General features: G+C 37.4%; 2 protein-coding genes and 1 non-coding gene across 3 annotated transcripts; 1 reads left to right on the top strand and 2 right to left on the bottom strand.

The window, feature by feature from the left end:
• The first annotated feature begins 380 nt into the window (after window positions 1-380).
• LOC119981046 (patatin-like protein 6) lies at window positions 381-4,799 on the top strand. The gene is given in 3 exon segments (XM_038824006.1): window positions 381-1,378; window positions 1,381-2,009; window positions 3,601-4,799. Coding segments are annotated over 3 exon segments (1,377 nt in total). The 5' UTR covers window positions 381-900; the 3' UTR covers window positions 3,871-4,799.
• Window positions 4,800-5,972: 1,173 nt separating this feature from the next.
• Window positions 5,973-6,168, bottom strand: LOC119981558. The gene has a single exon (XR_005464170.1). It is a non-coding gene; the product is annotated as a U2 spliceosomal RNA (small nuclear RNA).
• Window positions 6,169-7,469: 1,301 nt separating this feature from the next.
• On the bottom strand, window positions 7,470-9,335 carry LOC119981248 (aminodeoxychorismate synthase, chloroplastic-like). Its single transcript, XM_038824303.1, has 3 exons — window positions 9,186-9,335; window positions 8,973-9,112; window positions 7,470-8,650 (listed from the first exon to the last, which is right to left on the bottom strand). The coding sequence occupies exons 1-3, from the start codon at window positions 9,333-9,335 to the stop codon at window positions 8,167-8,169; spliced, it is 774 nt and encodes a 257-aa protein (XP_038680231.1). The 3' UTR covers window positions 7,470-8,166.
• Window positions 9,336-20,402: the final 11,067 nt, after the last annotated feature.

A 20,402-nucleotide genomic window follows, 5' to 3' on the forward strand; every position in this document is an offset into this window, starting at 1 on the left:
CTTCCAACCTCAGCACCTTCAATCTTGTTGGTCTCCGTGTCTGTACTCTGCAATGCAGACTTTGCAGTTGCAGACAAAATTTGGGCCAAGCTATGTGCAACAGTCCAATGTTCAGCTCAAGACTCAATTAACAAACTAATGGGCCACATTAGAGGAAGAAAACAAAGTTGGGTTCATAAGAAAGCCCAAAGGAACTCTAATGGACCTCAAACAAGTCCATGGGGTTTCAGGTCCATGGACCTCAAACAAGTCCATGGGGTTTCAGGTCCATGGAGCCCATAACGGGCAAAAGACTCGGTTTAGTTCGTTCGAGGTAGTCAGTCAGAGTCACTGACCCAAAATTGACCCACCCATACCCGTCAGCACGTATTAGGTAGTCCGACGACGGTGTTGTTCTCCTGGGCCCCGCGTGTAGAACCGTTAGGTCGAAACAAATTCGGCGTCGGTCGGTGATCTTAAAACCCAAAACTGGACGAACCAGGGTTAATATGGCACTGTACCATTACCGTGGTAGTTAACGTGACCACTTAGGAGAGAGAAACAAGAGAGAGAGAGAGGGTTTTGTTGTGGAATTCGAAAGGTGTATAAACAGATATACTCTGACAACTGCTGCTGAGTTCTTGCCTCCTTTAAGCGTACAAAGACACAGAGAGGGTTTCGATCTTTTCTTTCTTCTGTCTTCGTTGTAAAGACTGATTGATTCTAAGGTTCAACAAAACCGATACCGGACTTTTCAATGGGAGTCCTGGTTACACGGTTGCTTCGTGTGTTTCTTAAAAGTTAAACCATCAAACAATCGTGATTTTGGCGTTAATGCCAAGGTGAAATTCGTGTGTGATTACGTTGAGAAGAAGCAGAGCACAACCGGATTGAGGAGATTGTGATATCCTCCTCTGGTGCATGAACGGATATATTGCACAAATTCCATTGGAAATGCAAGAGTCGAGCATAGACACTGATAAGTTGAGCTACGAAATTTTTTCGATCCTTGAAAGTAAGTTTCTCTTCGGCTATGACGATCAAAAGCTCTGGTTGACCAAACAGATCCCTCTGCCGGTGGCGGAATCAAAACTGACCGAAACGGTCGTTGTTGATAACAGCGTCTCGGCTATCAAGAACCAGAGGGGGAAAATCTGCGTACTCAGCATCGATGGAGGCGGTATGGGAGGGATTCTATCAGGGAAAGCTTTGGCATACCTAGAACACGCTCTAAAGGCCAAGTCCAGTAATCCTGACGCAAGAATCGCAGATTATTTTGACGTCGCAGCAGGGACTGGTATCGGCGGCATATTCACGTCGATGCTGTTTGGCACCAAAGATCATAACCGCCCGATTTTCAAGGCAGATGACACGTGGCGTTTCCTGGCTGATCAGGGGAAGCATTTTACCGTTCCGGTTCTGGTGGTTTCTTGAAGCGGCTTATAAAAGGTACCGGCTCGACCAGGTCGTCCACCGCCGGTTTAGAGAAAGCGGTGAAGGAAGCGTTCACTGACAAGGGCCGCAGTCTGACTCTCAAGGACACGTTGAAACCGGTATTAATCCCATGCTTCGACCTATCGAGTACGGCGCCGTTTTTGTTCTCCCGAGCCGACGCGTTAGAAACGGACAGTTTCGACTTTCGCCTCTGGGAGGTCTGCCGGGCGACATCAGCCGAACCGGGGCAGTTCGAACCGGCTTTGATGCGGTCGGTGGATGGACGGACAAGTTGCGTGGCGGTTGACGGTGGTCTTTCTATGGGTAACCCCACCGCCGCCGCAATTACTCACGTGTTGCATAACAAGCAGGAGTTTCCATTTGTGAGAGGAGTTGAGGACTTGTTGGTGCTGTCTCTCGGAACAGGTCAGCTAGTCGAGGTTAGCTTTGAATACGAACAGGTCAAGAACTGGAAGGCCAAAGACTGGGCTCGACCAATTGCTCGAATATCTGGTGATGGCTCCGCTGACTCAGTGGACCAGGCGGTGGCCATGGCGTTCGGTCATTGTAGGAGCAGTAACTACGTGCGTATTCAGGTATGTAGCGCGTGATTCTTCTCTTCTTTTTTACATAATCGAGACAGTTTTAGCCAGCCTGGTATGCATTCAGGAGCTTGTCTTTTACCGTATATAGACGTTACGCGAATATTTTGTGCCTTCTGTGTTTGTGTTTATGTGTGAGTGAGTTTTGGCTCATGCGATTGAATCTGTTAAATTTTGGTTGGGACCAATTGTGGATTTATACTTAGATATCTGGGAAACATGGAGTTCTAAAGCGTCCAAATAGAGTCACTGAGGGCCATGTGTGTGTTGGTTTGCACCCAATTATGGTACTCTTGCTCACTGTTTTGCTGGCCAACCCATGCATTTTGGTTCCTTATATTCTAGTTGCATGCAAATTATAATTCGGTGAATGTCAGTTTGTTTTGCGTCTTTTAGCATTTCATCCAAAGCTTATGGTCCCTTATGCCATTTAGGTACAAAGTTGCTGTATTCTCTCTCAGCATTAGTTTCTTTTGGCATGGAATACAGGCTCATACTGAATTCACTATTTTTCCCAAATTTGTTGCCATAATATTTTCCGAAAATTATATGCAATGCACGCAAAAACATACTTTTTTAGTTTTCAAAATCACAAATAACTATGAATTATCAGATTTTATTAATTGAAAGGGGATCTCTTTGGCCCTGTTACTTTTTCAATTAGTAGTTAAAAATGGCTGGAGGACAAGGTATCGGATTTGTTAGGTTGGGGTCTCTTAGTTATTATGGGTGGCCAGAAAGGCCACTCATAATTCTTGTTCATAAATATTAGTTCAAAGAATGAAAGACACTCGTACCATAACTAGCTTACCTTTTATTATTATGGATGCTTTCATGTGCTGTCAGTGTACCAGGTTGTGGTTCTGATTTTGCAGTTTTTGTACTGTATTAACGTTAGGTAGCTACAATGCTACATCAACCAGGGCGGGGACCCTTTAGTTTGAATGCAATACATAATGTGTTGCCAAATCAATTTTGTAGATCGAAGTGGACACTCTACCCAAAGAAAAAGAATCTAGTGTGATCCTAATTGCTAGTTTTCCTTCTTGAATAAAAAAGATAGAGTTACCGGCGTTCAACTCAGTGTGTGCCACCACCACTTTTTCCGTGTATTTCATATTGCTAAATAATTGGGACAAAAATTGGGCTGCTCCTTTAAAGCTATGCGCCAATGTTTGTTTAATCTACCATTTTGATGAACCTATTCAAATTGATTAGCCCTACAGTGCGCATATTTAGATTTAATTGGCCCCAACTGCACGAGAAGTGAATGAAAGGGCTGAGGGCATATCTAGGCTACTAGGTTTGTGCCTGCTTGATTTATTGTTCCATTTTCTCTTCAAGTTGATAAATTATGTGTTGATGTGATTCAGTCTTGAGATTTAGTTCTGTGTTGATGTCTACTGTAAACATTTTCCGAGGGTGTGATTATTTTGGTGTAACAAACCCAACATTTATTTCTGCTGCTGAAACTTGTCAATTTTCAGGGGCTAAAGTGAAATGTCAGAATCATATAATTCGTTGATTTTTATCTCGCTGATCAAATGGTTTGACCTAAATTTTGCCATCAATTCTGGTTTTGTAGGCCAATGGTTTGAGCTTGGGCAGGTGTGGACACAATGTGGAAACAGATCCTAGCCCTGGCAATGTGAAGATGCTAATAGGAGCTGCTGAGGAAATGCTTAAGCAGAAGAATGTGGAGTCGGTGCTCTTTGGTGGCAAAAGGATTGGAGAGCAAAGCAATTTCGAAAAACTTGATTGGTTTGCTGGAGAACTTGTGCTGGAGCATCAGAGGAGGAGCTGCAGAATTGCTCCCACTGTCGCTTTCAAGCAAGCTACCTCAAAGCCCTCCTAAACTGGATTTGTTAAATACCTGAAACCAACCCCAAGAGGCAAAAGGTAAGCCTCCTCTTTTCCATGCACAATTGAATCACATTAATACAATCCTGTCTGTTTGAAGAAAGCGTCTAACTGGACCCAGTTTGAATGAAAATGATTAGATGCAACCTCTCTTAATATAATATAGGAATGATTTTCTTTTTATAAATTCAATTCTTTGAAAAGTCCCTATCTATTGATAGAAAGGAAAAAAAAACTACCAAACAGAAGTTATTGGAATTGTCATCTAGTGTACACCTGTTTGTTTTGTTTGTCTTGTCATTTTCTCGTTGATTCAGGAAAAAAAAAACTCTTCTAACAACCGGTAGTTCTACTTGGTTTTTATAATGTTGTTTTAACAGACACTTGAGATTAAAGGAACTTATTGTGTTTTATAGACGTGGGAAAAGACAGACCCCTATTGTTGTCGGCCCACCGACATTGAATAATGAAATTTAGATAGGGGATAGTATGCTCTTTTGGATAAATAACCACAAAAGGTTTTTGATAGGGCATTTTAGTCATCCAGTAAAACAAATCATTGTGAACATATTTTGTTTGACTGTGAAGGCAAAGTTCAAGACCATCTTTTGCTTTTCATAGCCAAGAAAATCATACCTTATTTTCTTTTAGGGCAATTTTTATAACTTGATTGCAGCATTTCATGATTTAAATTTGTCCTGCAATTTGTTTTTCACGAATCCATCATGATTTTAGTTGTTCTTTATGCTGTCTCCTTCACCCTTCAGACAGTTTTTCTACTTCTTGTTTGGTGAATTACTAGAATTGTTCTCCTCTTTGTTAAGCAAGGCTTTTGAATGCCGCAATAAGAAATAAGCAACAACTTCATTCTATTTAATGGGTTTTCTGAGGCGGACGAATAATTCAAATATATTTGGAACTTCACATCTACAATATTCTACTGATTAGGGATTATCTTGAGACAATAGTATTTAATCATATGATGTGTGCAATTCTCTTCATTAAATATTTTTTCTGTTTGCTGAAGGAGTGTTCAAATAAACTTTTGCTGATATAGTTGTAGTAGTAGGGTCAAATTTGTAGACTTTTGAACTAACTTTAATTCTTTGAATTCCTATTAAGAGACTGTAGAAACAAAAAAAAAGCAGTTGGGTAATTTGTTTATAAAGAAGAGAAAGTGGAAATACTTGGAAACTTACTCAGCAGCTCTGTTGCTCAATTTTGCAGGTGAAAACTGAAAATATAAATAAAAAAACTAGGAGAAAAGAGTAATATAGAATCTTTTTTACTTTTGCAATGAAAGATGGGAAAGAGGAGCAAGGGGGGAGGGAATTGAATGAAAAGGACAATTAGTTTTAAAAAGGTTGAAGGCCTGAGTGGGACATAAACTCTGCCCTCCAGAGGACAGGCATTGTGTTGTCCACTCAACCTTCCTACAGCCCCAATGCTCCAAGAAATAGAAAAAGGAAATCCCATATGTGTTCAAACTTTTAAAGGTCAAAACCACAAGTACCAAGTGTGAATCTTCATATTCTTTTTGGGTATTGGGATATTGTATTTTTTAATGTGTTACCCTCAAATTGTTATTCTTTAGGGTCCTTCCTTAGTTGAACAAAAATTTGGGTAGGTGTTGATCACATAGTTGATGCAACAACACCAGAAGTATAACCAAAGTTCCTCGTCTTACCTTATCTTTTTCCTCATTTTCTTGTCAAGTATTATTAGATTGTATTAATTGATAAGGTTCTATCAAAGTGGGTATACTCTCATGTTCTAAGCTACGACCATGTCCGATGCGAATATGACGAATAGAGTGGGCCAAATATGGTTGATTGGGGTTTAGACACTTTTTTAGAACTGAATATTAATCTGTATTTCCAATTAGGATTTGGGATCTTCTAAGTTGAAAATGTTCATATGATTAAATGTTCCAAGCAAGAATTTCAATTTTTTTTTTCTAATTCCCCTTCGAATTTTGTTTGGTTTTTTGCCCTTTGGACTGTTACTTTGCCTTTTATGTGGCATTGAGGAAATCTTGATCATCACAGGTTAGGAATTTATTCCCAGTAGAATTCAATTATTTCAACTAAGACTTGGTGGGGTTGTGCCTGGCCCTAGCAATAGTGCAACACTTGGGCGACGCTTGAAGGCTCCAATAGCAAGCTATTGTGATGAGCCTTCTCCTTTAAAAAATTAATTTAATATCATGTGAGCTTATGACTCACGTATCAGATATTAAACTGATACGAACAGATACTACACTTGATCTTAGCCAAAAAGCCGAGAAAGGTATGCTTTGTGAAGAGGTGTGTTGTGCCTTTTATAGTATGATGCATGCATCTCACCTCTAACTTCTTATTTAATTTCTTTATTTAGAGCCTTAATCAAAGTTTAATAAAGGAAATTTCTTAATTAGTTTAATAGTTTTCAATTGATTCAAAATCTAACATGTAATATTTGCATATATATGAACAATATATATTATATAGGGGATGGAAATCATCAATCTATATATATATAATGGAGGATCCAAAAGGCTTCTCCTTGGTGCCACGTGGATGCCTCTAAAAAAATCTACACAAAAAACAAAAGAAAAAATTAAATATATTAAATAACTTTAAGACCCACAAGCACATACAATTAATAATATACAAATAATTTTAAAATGATATTTAATAATATAACAAATAGTCATATCAATTATCATCTATTAATTGCATATAAAAACAAAAAGATAAAAGCTTAAATGAAACATATTCACAATATAGGTATAAAATAACACACAAAGACATATAATATCACAATAAAGTTATAAGACACACTACAAAAACTTCATGGGAAAAATGAACAATTTCAACAAAATTCCTAACGATATGACCCTACAAATCATGGAATAATTGTCAAACAATAACCAATGATGATGAAAAAGATTCAGTTTAGGATGCATTCTTAGGAGATTTCATAGAGGATGATCCCAATGGTCCCATATAAGATAATCCCTTAGTGGATGATCATACAAATGAAGAATTTAATCAAATGTGAGATACATAGTACAACAAATTATATATTATATATGCTTATTGACATAGTATGAAAAATTGTGGCTTGCAGACATAAGAAGCAATAATAAATGAGATGTAAAAACTAGGAGATAAAGGAGGTGTGCTATATTTTCTATAGAATTTATAATTTATGAGATGTTTTTTAGTTATTTTACAACTTTGTTCAAAAAACCAACGCAAAAAATAATTGTTAAACTCTGAGCATATTTTTTCTTTATGCATCAAATTTTTCGCTCATTCTTAGCAAATTATTTATTAACATATTGAGAAAAATGTATTGTAGTTATTTGTTCATCTCATAATTATTTTCATTTTCTATAATTCAAGCTATGTTATTCATTAGGGTAATAAAGTATCGAAAAATTATCAAAAATATTTATTTTTTAAATTAATTATGTGTTGCGCGAAGCGCGAGCATGCAACTAGTTTCGTACTATATTGGTGAAAGAAATTGGAAGATGAAGCCTGACGGCTATAAAACAACCATCTAGGGTTCTATATTATTGCTGATTAAGCCGGCCTACATGATAACGATGCCAGGAGTGGAAGTGGCAAACGGGCCTCAAGCCCGTCAGCCAAGACAGGCCCAGCCCGTTTGGTGAGCACCTCTTCACTGGCTGGGGAGCTGGGCCTCATATTTGATGTTCGCGGGCCTGCATAATTTATAAAAAAGGCTGGGCCCTTGGGCCCCAACATGCTAAAGCCCAAGTGCTGGGGCTCTGGGCCTAATGATTTGAGGTTCACGGGCCTGACCGGGCCAGCCCATCTCGTCAACTAGCCCCAGTGGGCATTGCCGAGTCGGCCCACATGACACATTTGAAGGGAGCTTTATTTGCACTCTACTATTTTCCAACTACATCCCAATTTTAGTCAATTTGACTTTGACCCTATATTTTTTTCTACTCTCATTCATGAACTTGTGCCTTTCATTGCAATTAAATTGGCCACTTTTCAATTAAAAAAACACACACCTTCAACTCCAGTAATGGCAAAGACATTATTATATGTTGCTCTTACAGACTTACACAACAATTACAGACTTAACATAGCATTACATTAATCAAAACTGAAGCAATCACATGGCATGTGCTTTAAAAAATCATGTGTTCTATTGCTTGGGAAAAAAAATCACCAAATAAATTAATGCTACAACAAATTGCATCCTTTTGAAAATATGCAAAATATGCCCAAGTCCTAAGCAGTAAAAGGTAAGTCAGAATGTAACCTCACTACTGCAGAAATTCTGTAACAGCCTTCGCTGGAGCTCGTGATTTTAAGATCATTTCGTCATACACTTCTTCGGGATTTGATAGAGCAACGATTGAACCACCTGCGCCTATTGGAGCTTCACCCTCGTGTATAACTACTGTTCTTATAACAATGTTTAGATCAAATGTCTGGTTGTATGAGAAAAAAACAATGGAACCCGAATAGATACCTGGAGAACAAGTTTCAAGAGAATCAAGAATTTCCACTGATCTCAACTTTGGGGCACCAGTCATTGAACCGCCAGGGAAAACAGCACTGACACAATCAACTGCAATCATATCTAGTTGCTTCTTCCCTTGAATTGTACTGACCATGGTATGAACATTTGCATATGACTCCACATCCATAAGATTCGGCACATGCACAGTGCCAAGCTCACAGACACCACCAAGGTCATTCCTTGGTAGATCAACAATCATTAGATTCTCAGCCTGATCCTTCTCACTGTACAGTGAGAGGAAGAGTTAGCAAAACTATATAGAATTGTGCATTCTGTTACAAACTCAAGATGTACAACGCTTCCTCGCCATAGAAAATATAAATGAGGTGTCAACAACGATGATTTACAGACTCGCCCAAACTAATAAGCATTATCACGAAAAATGTCTGACAAATTGAATGAACATTAAGTTTGCTGATAGATGATTGAAAAGATAGCATAGTGCTAACAAAATATAAAAGGAAAAGCAAATGACGTGTCATAAAGAAAATAACAATTTCACCGGAACACATAATATCAGGTCATGGGCAACAAATGCATTTGTACCTTTGATGCGGCAAAATGTCGAGAATATTCAAACTACCTATGCGGCTATGCTGCAGATGCAGTTTGAGTAGTTCATCTTCCTCCTGTGTTAACCCACGAGCTATGGTACCCTTGATGGGCTTCGTTCTAGCGTACCATTTCTATCTAGTAGCAGGAACCTTTCACGGGATGAAAAACAAATGCATAGGTTTCCAAAGAGAAGTACAGACAGACAGCATCTGGTCCTGGATTTTTCTCTCTAAGGTGAAGGTAAAGTCCTAAGTAGTCAATCTCCCTGATTCTCTTTCTCGCTTGAGTTATAAGGCACAGTTCATAACCTTTTCCATCACTAATGTATTTCAGACATCTCTCAACTCTCGACATCCCTTATATATTGCTCCCTGCTCTTCTCCAATTGGAAGCCTGCTTCAGATGGAGAAAAACGCACAGCCCCCAATGTCTGCTACCCTGATTTTCTGTCGTGGAAGCTTTTTATGCCAATAAGCTTCTTTTCTGTGTCATCCAACAAAGACGTCATGGCTGTGCTTCCATCGCATGTGAACAAAATATACACATCATCGCTGCAACGATCAATAACTGCAAGATTATCAGCAAAGAAAAGGCAAGCATCTCGAGTTGCAGACTTGTGGTGGTTAGGTGTTGTACTGCATTCAACTTTAAGGTTATATCTGCATAAAAAAAAAAAAAATTCACATAAGAAATAGCATGACACTGAAAATATTTGTGGCACAGAGACAGAATGAGATGAAGATAAGGATTTAATCCACTTAATTGCCGAAATTTTACATTGTGGAACTAAGACCAGATATAGCGGCTCGATTCGTTTGCACTAAATGATACAGGTAGTCCATAGTTTAAGGAGGACAATAAACTAGGACAATGATAGCGTCAAAAAAAGAAGGAAACACAAACTTCAGGGCAAAAGTGAAAAGATAGCCAACAATACTTCCCCTTGACTAATACCTTCTGCAAATAAAAAATGTAAACTATAAATTACACAAAAGTTACTTAAAATTGCATGGTGAAAAGCTAAAACAGTGTCCATTAATATGTTGAAAGTTACTTTCAAGATAAAATCTCTTTCACAGTTCACTTCTATCATATAGTCCGCAATGGGATAAGTTTACCCGCACATCCTTGTGAATTTTTTTATATTTCCTCCACATGGAGAGTATTTGGTATAAATTATAAATGAATTCAGATTTTACTATCATGCTCAACAGAGACAAATGGAACAAAACATTTAAACTAGATTATGAGAAAAAGAAACTTAAAGTAATGGTTGTTAAGGCATTATATAAAGGACTTGTCTCATTACTCCATCAAGGAATAATAGGTCTCCATGTGAAAACTTGCAAGAAATCTGGATAAAAAATTGCACTACATGGATGCTTAACTAATCAGAAAAGCATTTGAGCTTCTTCATCACATAGGTTATGACAATAAATTGTTCATTAAACCAACTGAAATTGGCGGTAGTTCAAACCATGAGGGCCACTATCCATAATCCATCCTGACTGCTAGATGGCTAAAAGCGATAAAAATTCACCAAACTAGAAAGAACAAAATGCTAATTAAATACAATTTCATATCGCTGGCAGAATGACAGATGACAAATCCTTGTACTGCCTATATCATTAAATCAGCTGACATATCCTTCTACTTATATGTAGTGAAGAAAGAAGACATTGATATGATTCTTCTTCTTCTTTGATTAAATTGTTCCCCTAATAGTAGTATACTGATTGATGAAGAGTTCTCTGAGAATATACTTCTAAGCTGCAAAATGTTTGCAAGTATTGCAACCGCAGTGAGAATCTAACTATAAGTTGTCTGACTACCAAATTAAGATTGATATACAGATTCTTTTTTTCACTCTCAACAAGCCATAGCACCGGAAATTCCATCACCTAGTTTAATTGGAATTATGAGAAATTTATCACAAGAATTGCAGTTGAACATCCGTAGAATCTGTTCTTATAACTCAAAACAGATCACAAAGAAGCTTCAACAGTACATGCGCAAACTCCGCAGATGTTGCACAAATTCGATAACACAACAACTAAGCAATCAATGGAACAGAAAATATAATCAGAACCAATAAACAGATCTCGTAAAAAGGAAATCACCAGAACGACACTACCGATAGAAGCAGATCAAGAGATAGTGGCAGAGACTGATAAACACACATCCATACTTGAATCCAGAATCATCATACATACCTTAAAGCATTGAACGAAGACCTCCGCGATTGTTATGGTGAGCGGCAACGTTCCTTCAGAGAAAATGGAAGATGCAGGAACGTGAGGTTCCAGATGAGGATTGGGATGGCGGTAGAAAGGAGCCTTAACACGGCCAGAACAAGAGAAACAAAGCCAAGGATCGCATCGAATACGAGTGACTAAAGCGATCTAACCGGAGGTGGGACCTACATAGCATAATGAACAGTCCAGATTCTTGGACCCACAAAGGTCGATTGTAGAGAATCCTTTAATCACTATGGATCTCAAGATTTGGTTCGTAGGATGTGGATGGGACATTTGTATCGACGGCTCTCGGCAGATTTTGACATAACAAAAGCTTTCTATTAGGCCTAGGTCAACATTCGGGTCACAATCTTGCATAGTTGGGCCTGGGTCGGTTGTTACAGACTTACAGTTGTGATCAGGCCCGTAAACACTACCAGCATTAAATGGGTTTAGCCCAAATTTTCGTATCCAGAAGTTACAAACCCCATTAACATAGCCCCGGCTCCCATTGGGTGACTTATCGTCAGGTTTCTAATTTGAAGAGTTTTAGTGATACCTCGGTTTTTATCAAAGATAACCGATATTAATAACAACTCAAATTTTTTATAATTTTATTAATGACACCAAAAGGACATAAAATATCATACATTTTAGAAATGCACCTCACACCCAAAACAGAGCCGAAAAAACAGAGCATCACTGTCTAAATCTGCCGAATCAACACTTCATTGGATCAAGAACATTGAACACATCAAAATGTTAGCAACTCTCAAAGAAAGAAAAACGAGGCAACATGCATCTGGAGTTAAAAACAGAACAGATCTGATGTTAGAGCAACGATCAAGAAATCAAATCACATAATGCACAATAAACCTGACAAAAAACCCATTTATGCTAACAAAGCAAGAAGAGTCATCGAATGTTCTCATTCCATCAAAATCCGAGAAAGTAAAGATGTCCTGAAGATGTGAGAAAACGCACACAAACAGGAGAGAGAATTAAGTTTCTATGATTCTATGAGTACTCCATTAATGGTCCATTTAGGAATCAGATTTTGTATATTCATTGAAGATTTATACAAAATCAGATTCCTTAAAAAGTCCTTTTGCCTACATGTTCACCAACCCAGCCTTCTCTTTCAAACGGTGATTCTACCATGGTTGGTTCTTCTTCGATCGCTCTTCTGTAAGAGAGGTTCAGAGAGTGAAGTAGGACAGAGAAAAGAAAGAACTTCTTAGGCTGTATACTGGTTATGAACCGATTCGTCCATCCGTGGTTTATGGTCAGCGCTTTATCGGCATTATTCTACCTTGGTGACGATGCTCGAGCAAGAAAGGCGTTACTTCCCTTCTCAGATTCGTCTTCAAATTATGGGGTGTTTTAAGCCTAAGTCTCAAAATATACGAAGTCAACTTATGTCGGGGTATCTTTAATAAAAACCGAGGTGTGACTAAAATTTCCCTTCTAATTTCTTTCCCACTAGCTTTGGGGCTCCAACAAGCCAGGAGGGTTCTGGAATGGACTCTTTTTTGGGCATTTTATCGTACTTATTAGTGTGTCCACGGTTGATTTTGGTCCCTTTTTTACATAAATTTCACCAACTTGTCTGTAGATTATTAGGGGTTTTGTCAATTTTTCGCTAAATCTTCAATAACATGTATTGACAATAACCGACCAAGCGATCAATTTGGTTTAACATGGTTATTTTGGACAGCCTTAATACTTATATACCCAGGTGGGCTTTGAGCTTGTAGGTGTCAATCCAAATACCTCTCAAACTCCTCAAGAGTTAGATCTACCCCTTCGCAGACCTCAAACTTGCCAAACCGAACCAGTTTCCTCTCTTGTTAGGCCTCTTCGGAATGTAGACATCTACTCTATTTCTTTTTCTTTTTTTATCGAGGAACCATCCATCCCACCATGTCTTTCAGACGATTGAGTGGGCGTAAACTTATATAGGGTCGCTAGAACAATCGGTACCACATTGACGACAAGTAAGACTGAGTTAAAACTCATGCGACAGAAATAGAGATCATAACCCATCCCAAAAATGAGCAAGTCCAAAGAATTAGGAAAATTCCAGAAAAATATCCTCATCTAGTTCGAACTCTCAACCAGGCATCTACGTCGACCCTCCCATTGTAAGAGCTAAGGAAAATTAATGTCAAATGTAAAGCTGGTCAACTTCTTTGAATCCGTTGGAATTGGGTTATTTCTTTTGGTCGAAATCTGATCCACAAATGGCACGAAACGTCGAAGCTTGAATTCCAAAAGCACTGAGATGATGAGTCTGCCACAAACCAAAAGAAAATAATCTCCCAAAATACAGACACAAATCAGTGAAAACAACACACACCAGCCTGAAATTATCATCATTTCATCTCCACGACATCATCGATCAGCTTTCACATTCACATTCACACAGCACCAAACAATCATTCCTAGCCCTCGATGAATCCAGAGATCTAGGCCAACGTGTGCATCTGTGTGGCCTTTTTGACCGTGTGACGTTATTATTCTTCACGAGCCAATCAGAAGATAGAATGTGATGGGTGGTCCAGAATTCATGGTAGGTAATTAAGAGGTAGGGGTTGCTGGGAACAACTTTACTTTCCCCAGAATTCATGCCCTTGTTGGACTCCTGGCCTAGTCAGGCGCGTGTGCATCTGTGTGTGCGCGCCTGCACTGTTAAAGTATGCAAAAGCAAGAGAACGAACAGAGAAAAGTATCTGATTCTCAGCATTATGATTTACACCTATCCATGCTACCAAGATAGAGCTTTATGCAGATAAACCTAAGCAGGGTTAGCTACTTCCATCCCGTGTATTTTTTTTTTTTTATAAATCCTGGTATATTATCGATAGAATGCCTTCACAAGCCACAGAAGACAAGCCAAAGACTGAAATAAATAAGTACAGCAACCCATCAAATAAACCCAAAACGCCAGAAATCCATCCGTGTATTATCACAATAGTTGGTATCCCAAGTTATCCCCGTTGTTAAATTATACATATAAAATTTCATGTGTATCATGTGGGATATGTGGACGGATTCTCCAGCTACATTACAATACCTCGCCCCTTATACCAGAACGGCTCTAGCTGCATATTCCTATTCATATATTCATATATATTTATATGCATGTATATAAAGCTATATTTTTTTTTTAAGAAAAGGTCATTGACCCTGATTAGATTAAAAAATCCAATACAAATCCACTAGATTGTGGAGACTATCTCCCCCTGAAGGAGGACGAAACAGTGCTACCAAAGGATCACCAGCATGTATATAAAGCTATACTTACTGACAACGACATGGAGAATTATGAAATGACACAGTACAAATTACGAAACAAGCTGAATAATTATTATAAATTGCCTCATTGTTCACTAACTTGATTGCTTTTTGATTAAATGGTCAAGAAAATCTTGTTAGAAAAACATAGGTTTTATTATCTCTCTTTTTTCCTTCAATTTAATCCTACTTTGTTAGACAAATAATGTCCTAAGGTGATGAAGCTCAAAACAAGGATCTATATATAATATCCTATTTACTACTGTGTTTTATTTTTATTACATGCTTTTCTTCTGAGATATCAAGCCAACCAACCAAGGACAAGATCAAATGGTTTTGTCCGAATAATGTAGTTCATAACTACTTCTCTTGTACTCAGTAATATTTTATTTTTTTTAGGAAAAGGGCTTAGCCCGGAATTTTATTAATCAAGGAAGAGAAAAAGCCTCTCTTCGATGGCTTACAAGAAACGAGGGGGGCATGAACCTGACCTCGGCAACAAGAAGAAACAACACAACAAAGATTAACCAATGTGTGCAGGGGACGATCTTAAGATAAGTTTTTCTTTGTTTTCCTAAAGATAATCTTCTTAGATCTATTTCATATATATATATACTTAAAAATGATATATCAAATGCTTAATTATTTAGGAATTACAGGTGTTTATTTTCACATCAAATTAAATGCTAGTTAGCTATGAGTTAATTAATTCTCATAATTATCCACACACACACACACATATAATCAGTTCTAATTGAGTAAAACCAATAGCCTAATTTAAGAAAATACAAATGGGTCCATTTCTCAAGATCAAAGAACTTAGGTTGTGAATATGGTTATTATGTAAATCAAGTATATATACAAACATATATATACACATATTTAAGGATGTAAATCAAGTATTTATAGTATAGTTTGTATAACATCTTATGTCATCAAACAAGTCTATATAATACACAGTTTTAATTACACAATCATTGAATCTCCAACTAAATTTTATGCTTATTATCCAGGTGTGTGAGCATAGATTTTAGAGAAAAACATCAAATCATGATCAGAAACCCTAAAAGAGATGCCAATGGATGTTGCAGCAGGAGGAGGAGATATAACTAAGTAATTACCTTGGTTTCACTACTTACATTGATTTCATCCCATCAGAGACCAAGATTTCCTTTGAAATTACAATGCTGCCCCTGAAACCCTAGGCTCCGATCTTTGACCACACTGTCATACCCCTGCAATAAAACACTTGAACAGTACATATAATCCATGGATATATATATAACACAGATGGAATTAATATGCATGGCTCCTCATACGCCATCCACGGAGGCCATCGATTCTCCGGTGGGCTCTGCAAATGGCATACAGGGAGCCAGGCATATACATATACATGCATACATATCTCAACACATATGCATCATAACATGTAAGATAGTATGCAATTGCATGTGTATCTTTATGCATGACAAGATGATTAGTGAAGCACCAAATGAAGCTAGAGAGAAAGAGAGATAGAGAAACTAAGAACTGGACAAGGGAAGGGAGAGAAGGCAGGCTATTTATGGATGAATAGAGAGAGATTTGAAGTGGGTCATAATCAAAACAAGCTAACTCTAAGCTCCCTCCACAAACACAAACACAAAAACCCCCCTTTTGAATTGGCAAAAAACAAGCAAAACCAGTGGCCAAGCTAGGCTTAGTAGTTGTTAATGTCACTATTGTGTTTGATTTTGAGAGAGAAAAGAGGAGTTTTGTGGGGTTGAAGTTCCAACCCTCTCCCCTCTCCTCCCCCAATCTTGCTCACTAAATATAGACACAGACCATTAGAGAGAGAAAGTGAAGACAAAGAGAGAGATAGTGAGAAATGTTTGGGTTTGAGTTTGGGTGATGGGGTTAGTAACCAAGCAATTTCCTAAGCCAACCCTAGCTATGCGGGGTTGGCTTTGAAATCTCCTTTTCTGGGTCTTAAAAGCAAACTTTGCTTTTCTTCTTCTCAGACCTCACTTTGTCTCCAAGTGCTTGGATACACATTGATTCCTTTTCTTCTTCTTTTTCGCCTTACTTTATTTTCTTTTTAAAAAAAAGCAAACCCCATTACCATAATTATTTATATCCCACCTTCCTCTTTTTCTCTCTCTCTTTCTTTTCCTTTTTAAATCATCATATTTTATTACTATTTCCCTTTAATCAAATCAAACTAACAAACTCATTTTGATTTCTTAGGGTTAGTTTATCAAAATCCCTAGCTACCTAATTATACTCTATTTGTGTCCACTTATGTAACACCTTCTTATACTTGTCATTTACTACTAATTAATTAATTAATTATTGTGTATACTCACTCTGTCTTTCATGTTTTGTTCTCTTGTGTGTTGATTCTCTTTTCCATCACCTTGATTTTTTAGTTTCTTCATTTTGTTTACGTTAGTACAAGAGTGAAGAGGCTCAATTTGGCTTGATTTCTCTCTTTTTTTAACCGAGAATCCCCCAGCTTAATATGTCCACCGAACAGTTAGACTAACTCTAAACTTGAGCCGTTAACTCAGTCGATCCACGTTGGGGATAGGTAAGATCGGGTCTAAACCCATATGAAGAGAACGAGACCAAAACCCACAAGGAAGAGTTAACTCCATAAAATGACAAAACCTTCAATGGACCTTTGGTTCATGTGAGGAAATAACACCGAAATTGCTAGACATGAGAGTTAAACTTGTATCCTCCCTTATTTGCAAGGAGTTACCACATTCAACTTCCCCATTCCAAACTTATTTGGTTGATTCTAACATTGTCTGATATATCTTGTTATATACGAATGAATAGTCAATGTCTTCATAAGAACCTTTGGTTGGCAGATATGAGGCCACCAATAGCATTTTAGGGGTTGGTATCAAAACAACACACTTGTTCTTCGTCTTTTACCTCTCTCTCGTGTCTCTGTATTATATTGTGTTCAATTATTATTTTTTTTTAAAAAAAAACTGATATGTGTCTATTGTTTATATCATATTAAGTATCAGGGATGTGTATCATATCAACTATCCATGTAAACTTTAATTATGGCTCATTATGGATGTCTAAACTTTCTAATCTCAATTATCCAATTTGATACATAAATGAAAGTTTGATTTGATTGATCTTCTTAACTAACAAAAACCACCATGATCACACCCACACCAATAGTTCAATTATACATGTAGAAAGAGAGAGAAAAGCAGATAACTTTAATGAGACAAGTAAAAAAGCATATAGTACGCAGATGTGGACTCTATGTGAAGAAACGAAATTTGGAACAGAATATATATGTTTTTAATTACCAAAAGTATATCCCTGGAAACCAGACATTGTATCTCCTCGTGTAGGTCCAATTTAGTGCCAGAGACAAGACATGCAATGAAACGTATATCATCATCAAAGAACAAAAGAAACGACATATGCTCATTTCACTCGCTTTCATATATATATATATGCACTATTAGTCTCTTGCATATACACATACATGTGTGTCTTGTGTTCTTACACATGTTTTAAACATTTGATTTTTATCATTAGACATAACCTTATACATGTCTGCAAATTAATATGTACATATAAAGGATTGATTTCGTGCAGCATTAGATATAATCATTAGTGTCTTATGTTCATGGTTACAAGTATATTATTAATACTAGTAACCAGAACCTCCTATTAGGAAACGTTTACTTCTAACCATCAGGTTAATTATGAGTTGATTCCTTATATATGTAGATACATATACTATTCCTAAATGTGATTCTACTAAATCCATAAATCAAATTTTTATGTGCTTGTTTGGCATGTGTGGTTTACTGCAAATTGAGTTTAATTTCTACGACAAAGAAGGTTTGGTTAGGATGGTAAAATTGATTGCGGTAAGTACTCCTTGTGAATGCAGGAGGTCGAAAGTTCAACTCACATGCCTAGTAATTTCGACGTTATCTCATTGGATGAGTCAAAGATCCATGGGAGGCCTTGTGGAGTTAATGCTCTTTTCTAGCCTTCAGCCTCATTCTCCCCGTACAAGCTTTTGCTCAGCCTTCCGTGTCGCCAATGTGGGTCAGGCTGAGTTTGGCAGTTCAATTTAGAACTGTCTCAGTTGTCTAGTGGGCATATTGAGCTGAAGAATTCTCAGCTACCAAAAAAATTTTTAATTTCTACATCATCTAATGGTCCCAAACTCAATTTGCCGTGATAGAAGGGGTCTCTCTCCACTTTGATTTTGACTATTACTAGTGATTTCATCTTTAAAAAAGGTGTGGAAATCAAATTACTTAAAAGATCAAATCATTAAAATGGCCTACAAAAGAAAAGAGAGAGAGAGATAAATATGGCTTTTAGTACTTAAAGTTTTGAACAAACATTGGTAATAATCTTTGACTAAAATAAAATAATTAATTGATGAGTTGTAAAGAGTAGAAGGAGATGTTGGCCCACATATATATGTCTACTTTGAAGGCAACCGATTGGCTTACTAGAATTAAAGAAAGAAAGCAAATGGAAACATTATTACAACCTAGGGTTTCTATTCCCCACTGGCCATCACTTCCATTGCTTTTGGAGATGGATGGACTCCAATGAATTAATTTACTCCTCTTGGTCTACATTGATTAGTGATGAAGGGACTCGTGTCACTAGTATACAATTTCCACTACTACTCTCTCTCTATATATGAAAACCCTAAAGTGAGGGATCATTACTTTATTTAAAATGAGGGATCCATCTAACACCATTCATTATGTGTAAATGTGGCCCCCACATGTGATGGGACCCGCGAGTGAATGGTGTTAGATGGATCCCGTACTTTAAATAAAGTGCGGGATCCCTCACCTGAGAAGCCCTCTATATATATATACATGTAAATTACAATTATATTTATGCATACTTGTTTAGTACGAGAGTTAAATCCCGTAATAGACAAATTGAATGACCTTATTTGGAAGAACAAATGCACAAATGATCATGTATATGTGAGAGAGAGATAGAGAGAGACGAATAATATATGATAGTTCAAAGAGGGAGCTGAGAGATCAAAGGTGAAGAAAAAAGGAAGAGATTGATCATTCAATGTGTAGAAAAGGCTGCAAAAGGAGAAAATTCTTACAGGCCACTAACTTCCCTTTTATGTAAAAAATTGTAAACGATCAAACATTACAAAGAGAGCACCTCCTTATTCAAAATGGCAACTTAAGTCTTAAAATATATATAAATATGTCATATGTGTGTATATATCGATTAGAGTGTAGGAATGCAACAAGTGTGGGAATCCTGGTGGTGTGTGTGTGTGTGTCAGATTAATATGTTGCGCTTGCTGTTTGCATCTTAGTGTCTCCCGTTTAGATTCTACTCCATACCCATTCTCTCTCTATCTCTCTCTCTCTCTCTCTCTATATATATATATATATATATATATATGAAATTCTTACGACACTGGATGAACTGATTGGTTTAAGCTTCTCTCCTTCTATACTCCTCGAACTGCGAACACACAAATATACATATATTTGATGGATGCTGCACACGGAGACGGATGCAGTCATGTGCTGCTGCCACCCCATATGCCCTCTTGATCATCATCATTTTGATTCTCTCGTGTCTTTTTGTGTGTTTGTATGTGTGAGAGTGAGACTAATTAATTATTCATTTAATTAATTTCCTCGAATTAAACCCCAACCCCAACCCAACACGCATGTTGTTATGTTGTCTTTACTTTAAAATACTATTACTTACACCCGCCGCTTCTCTTAATCAGTTCCTTCTTGCGTCCTTTGTATCTCAAAACCCTAACCATTAAACTACTCTGAATTCACCACATTGACATAAATAATTAAATACCGCCCCCCTTAGAGGTGTAAAGTGAATTGGGCCACCT

This window comes from Tripterygium wilfordii, chromosome 16 (assembly GCF_013401445.1).
Source record: "Tripterygium wilfordii isolate XIE 37 chromosome 16, ASM1340144v1, whole genome shotgun sequence".
NCBI lineage: Eukaryota > Viridiplantae > Streptophyta > Magnoliopsida > Celastrales > Celastraceae > Tripterygium > Tripterygium wilfordii.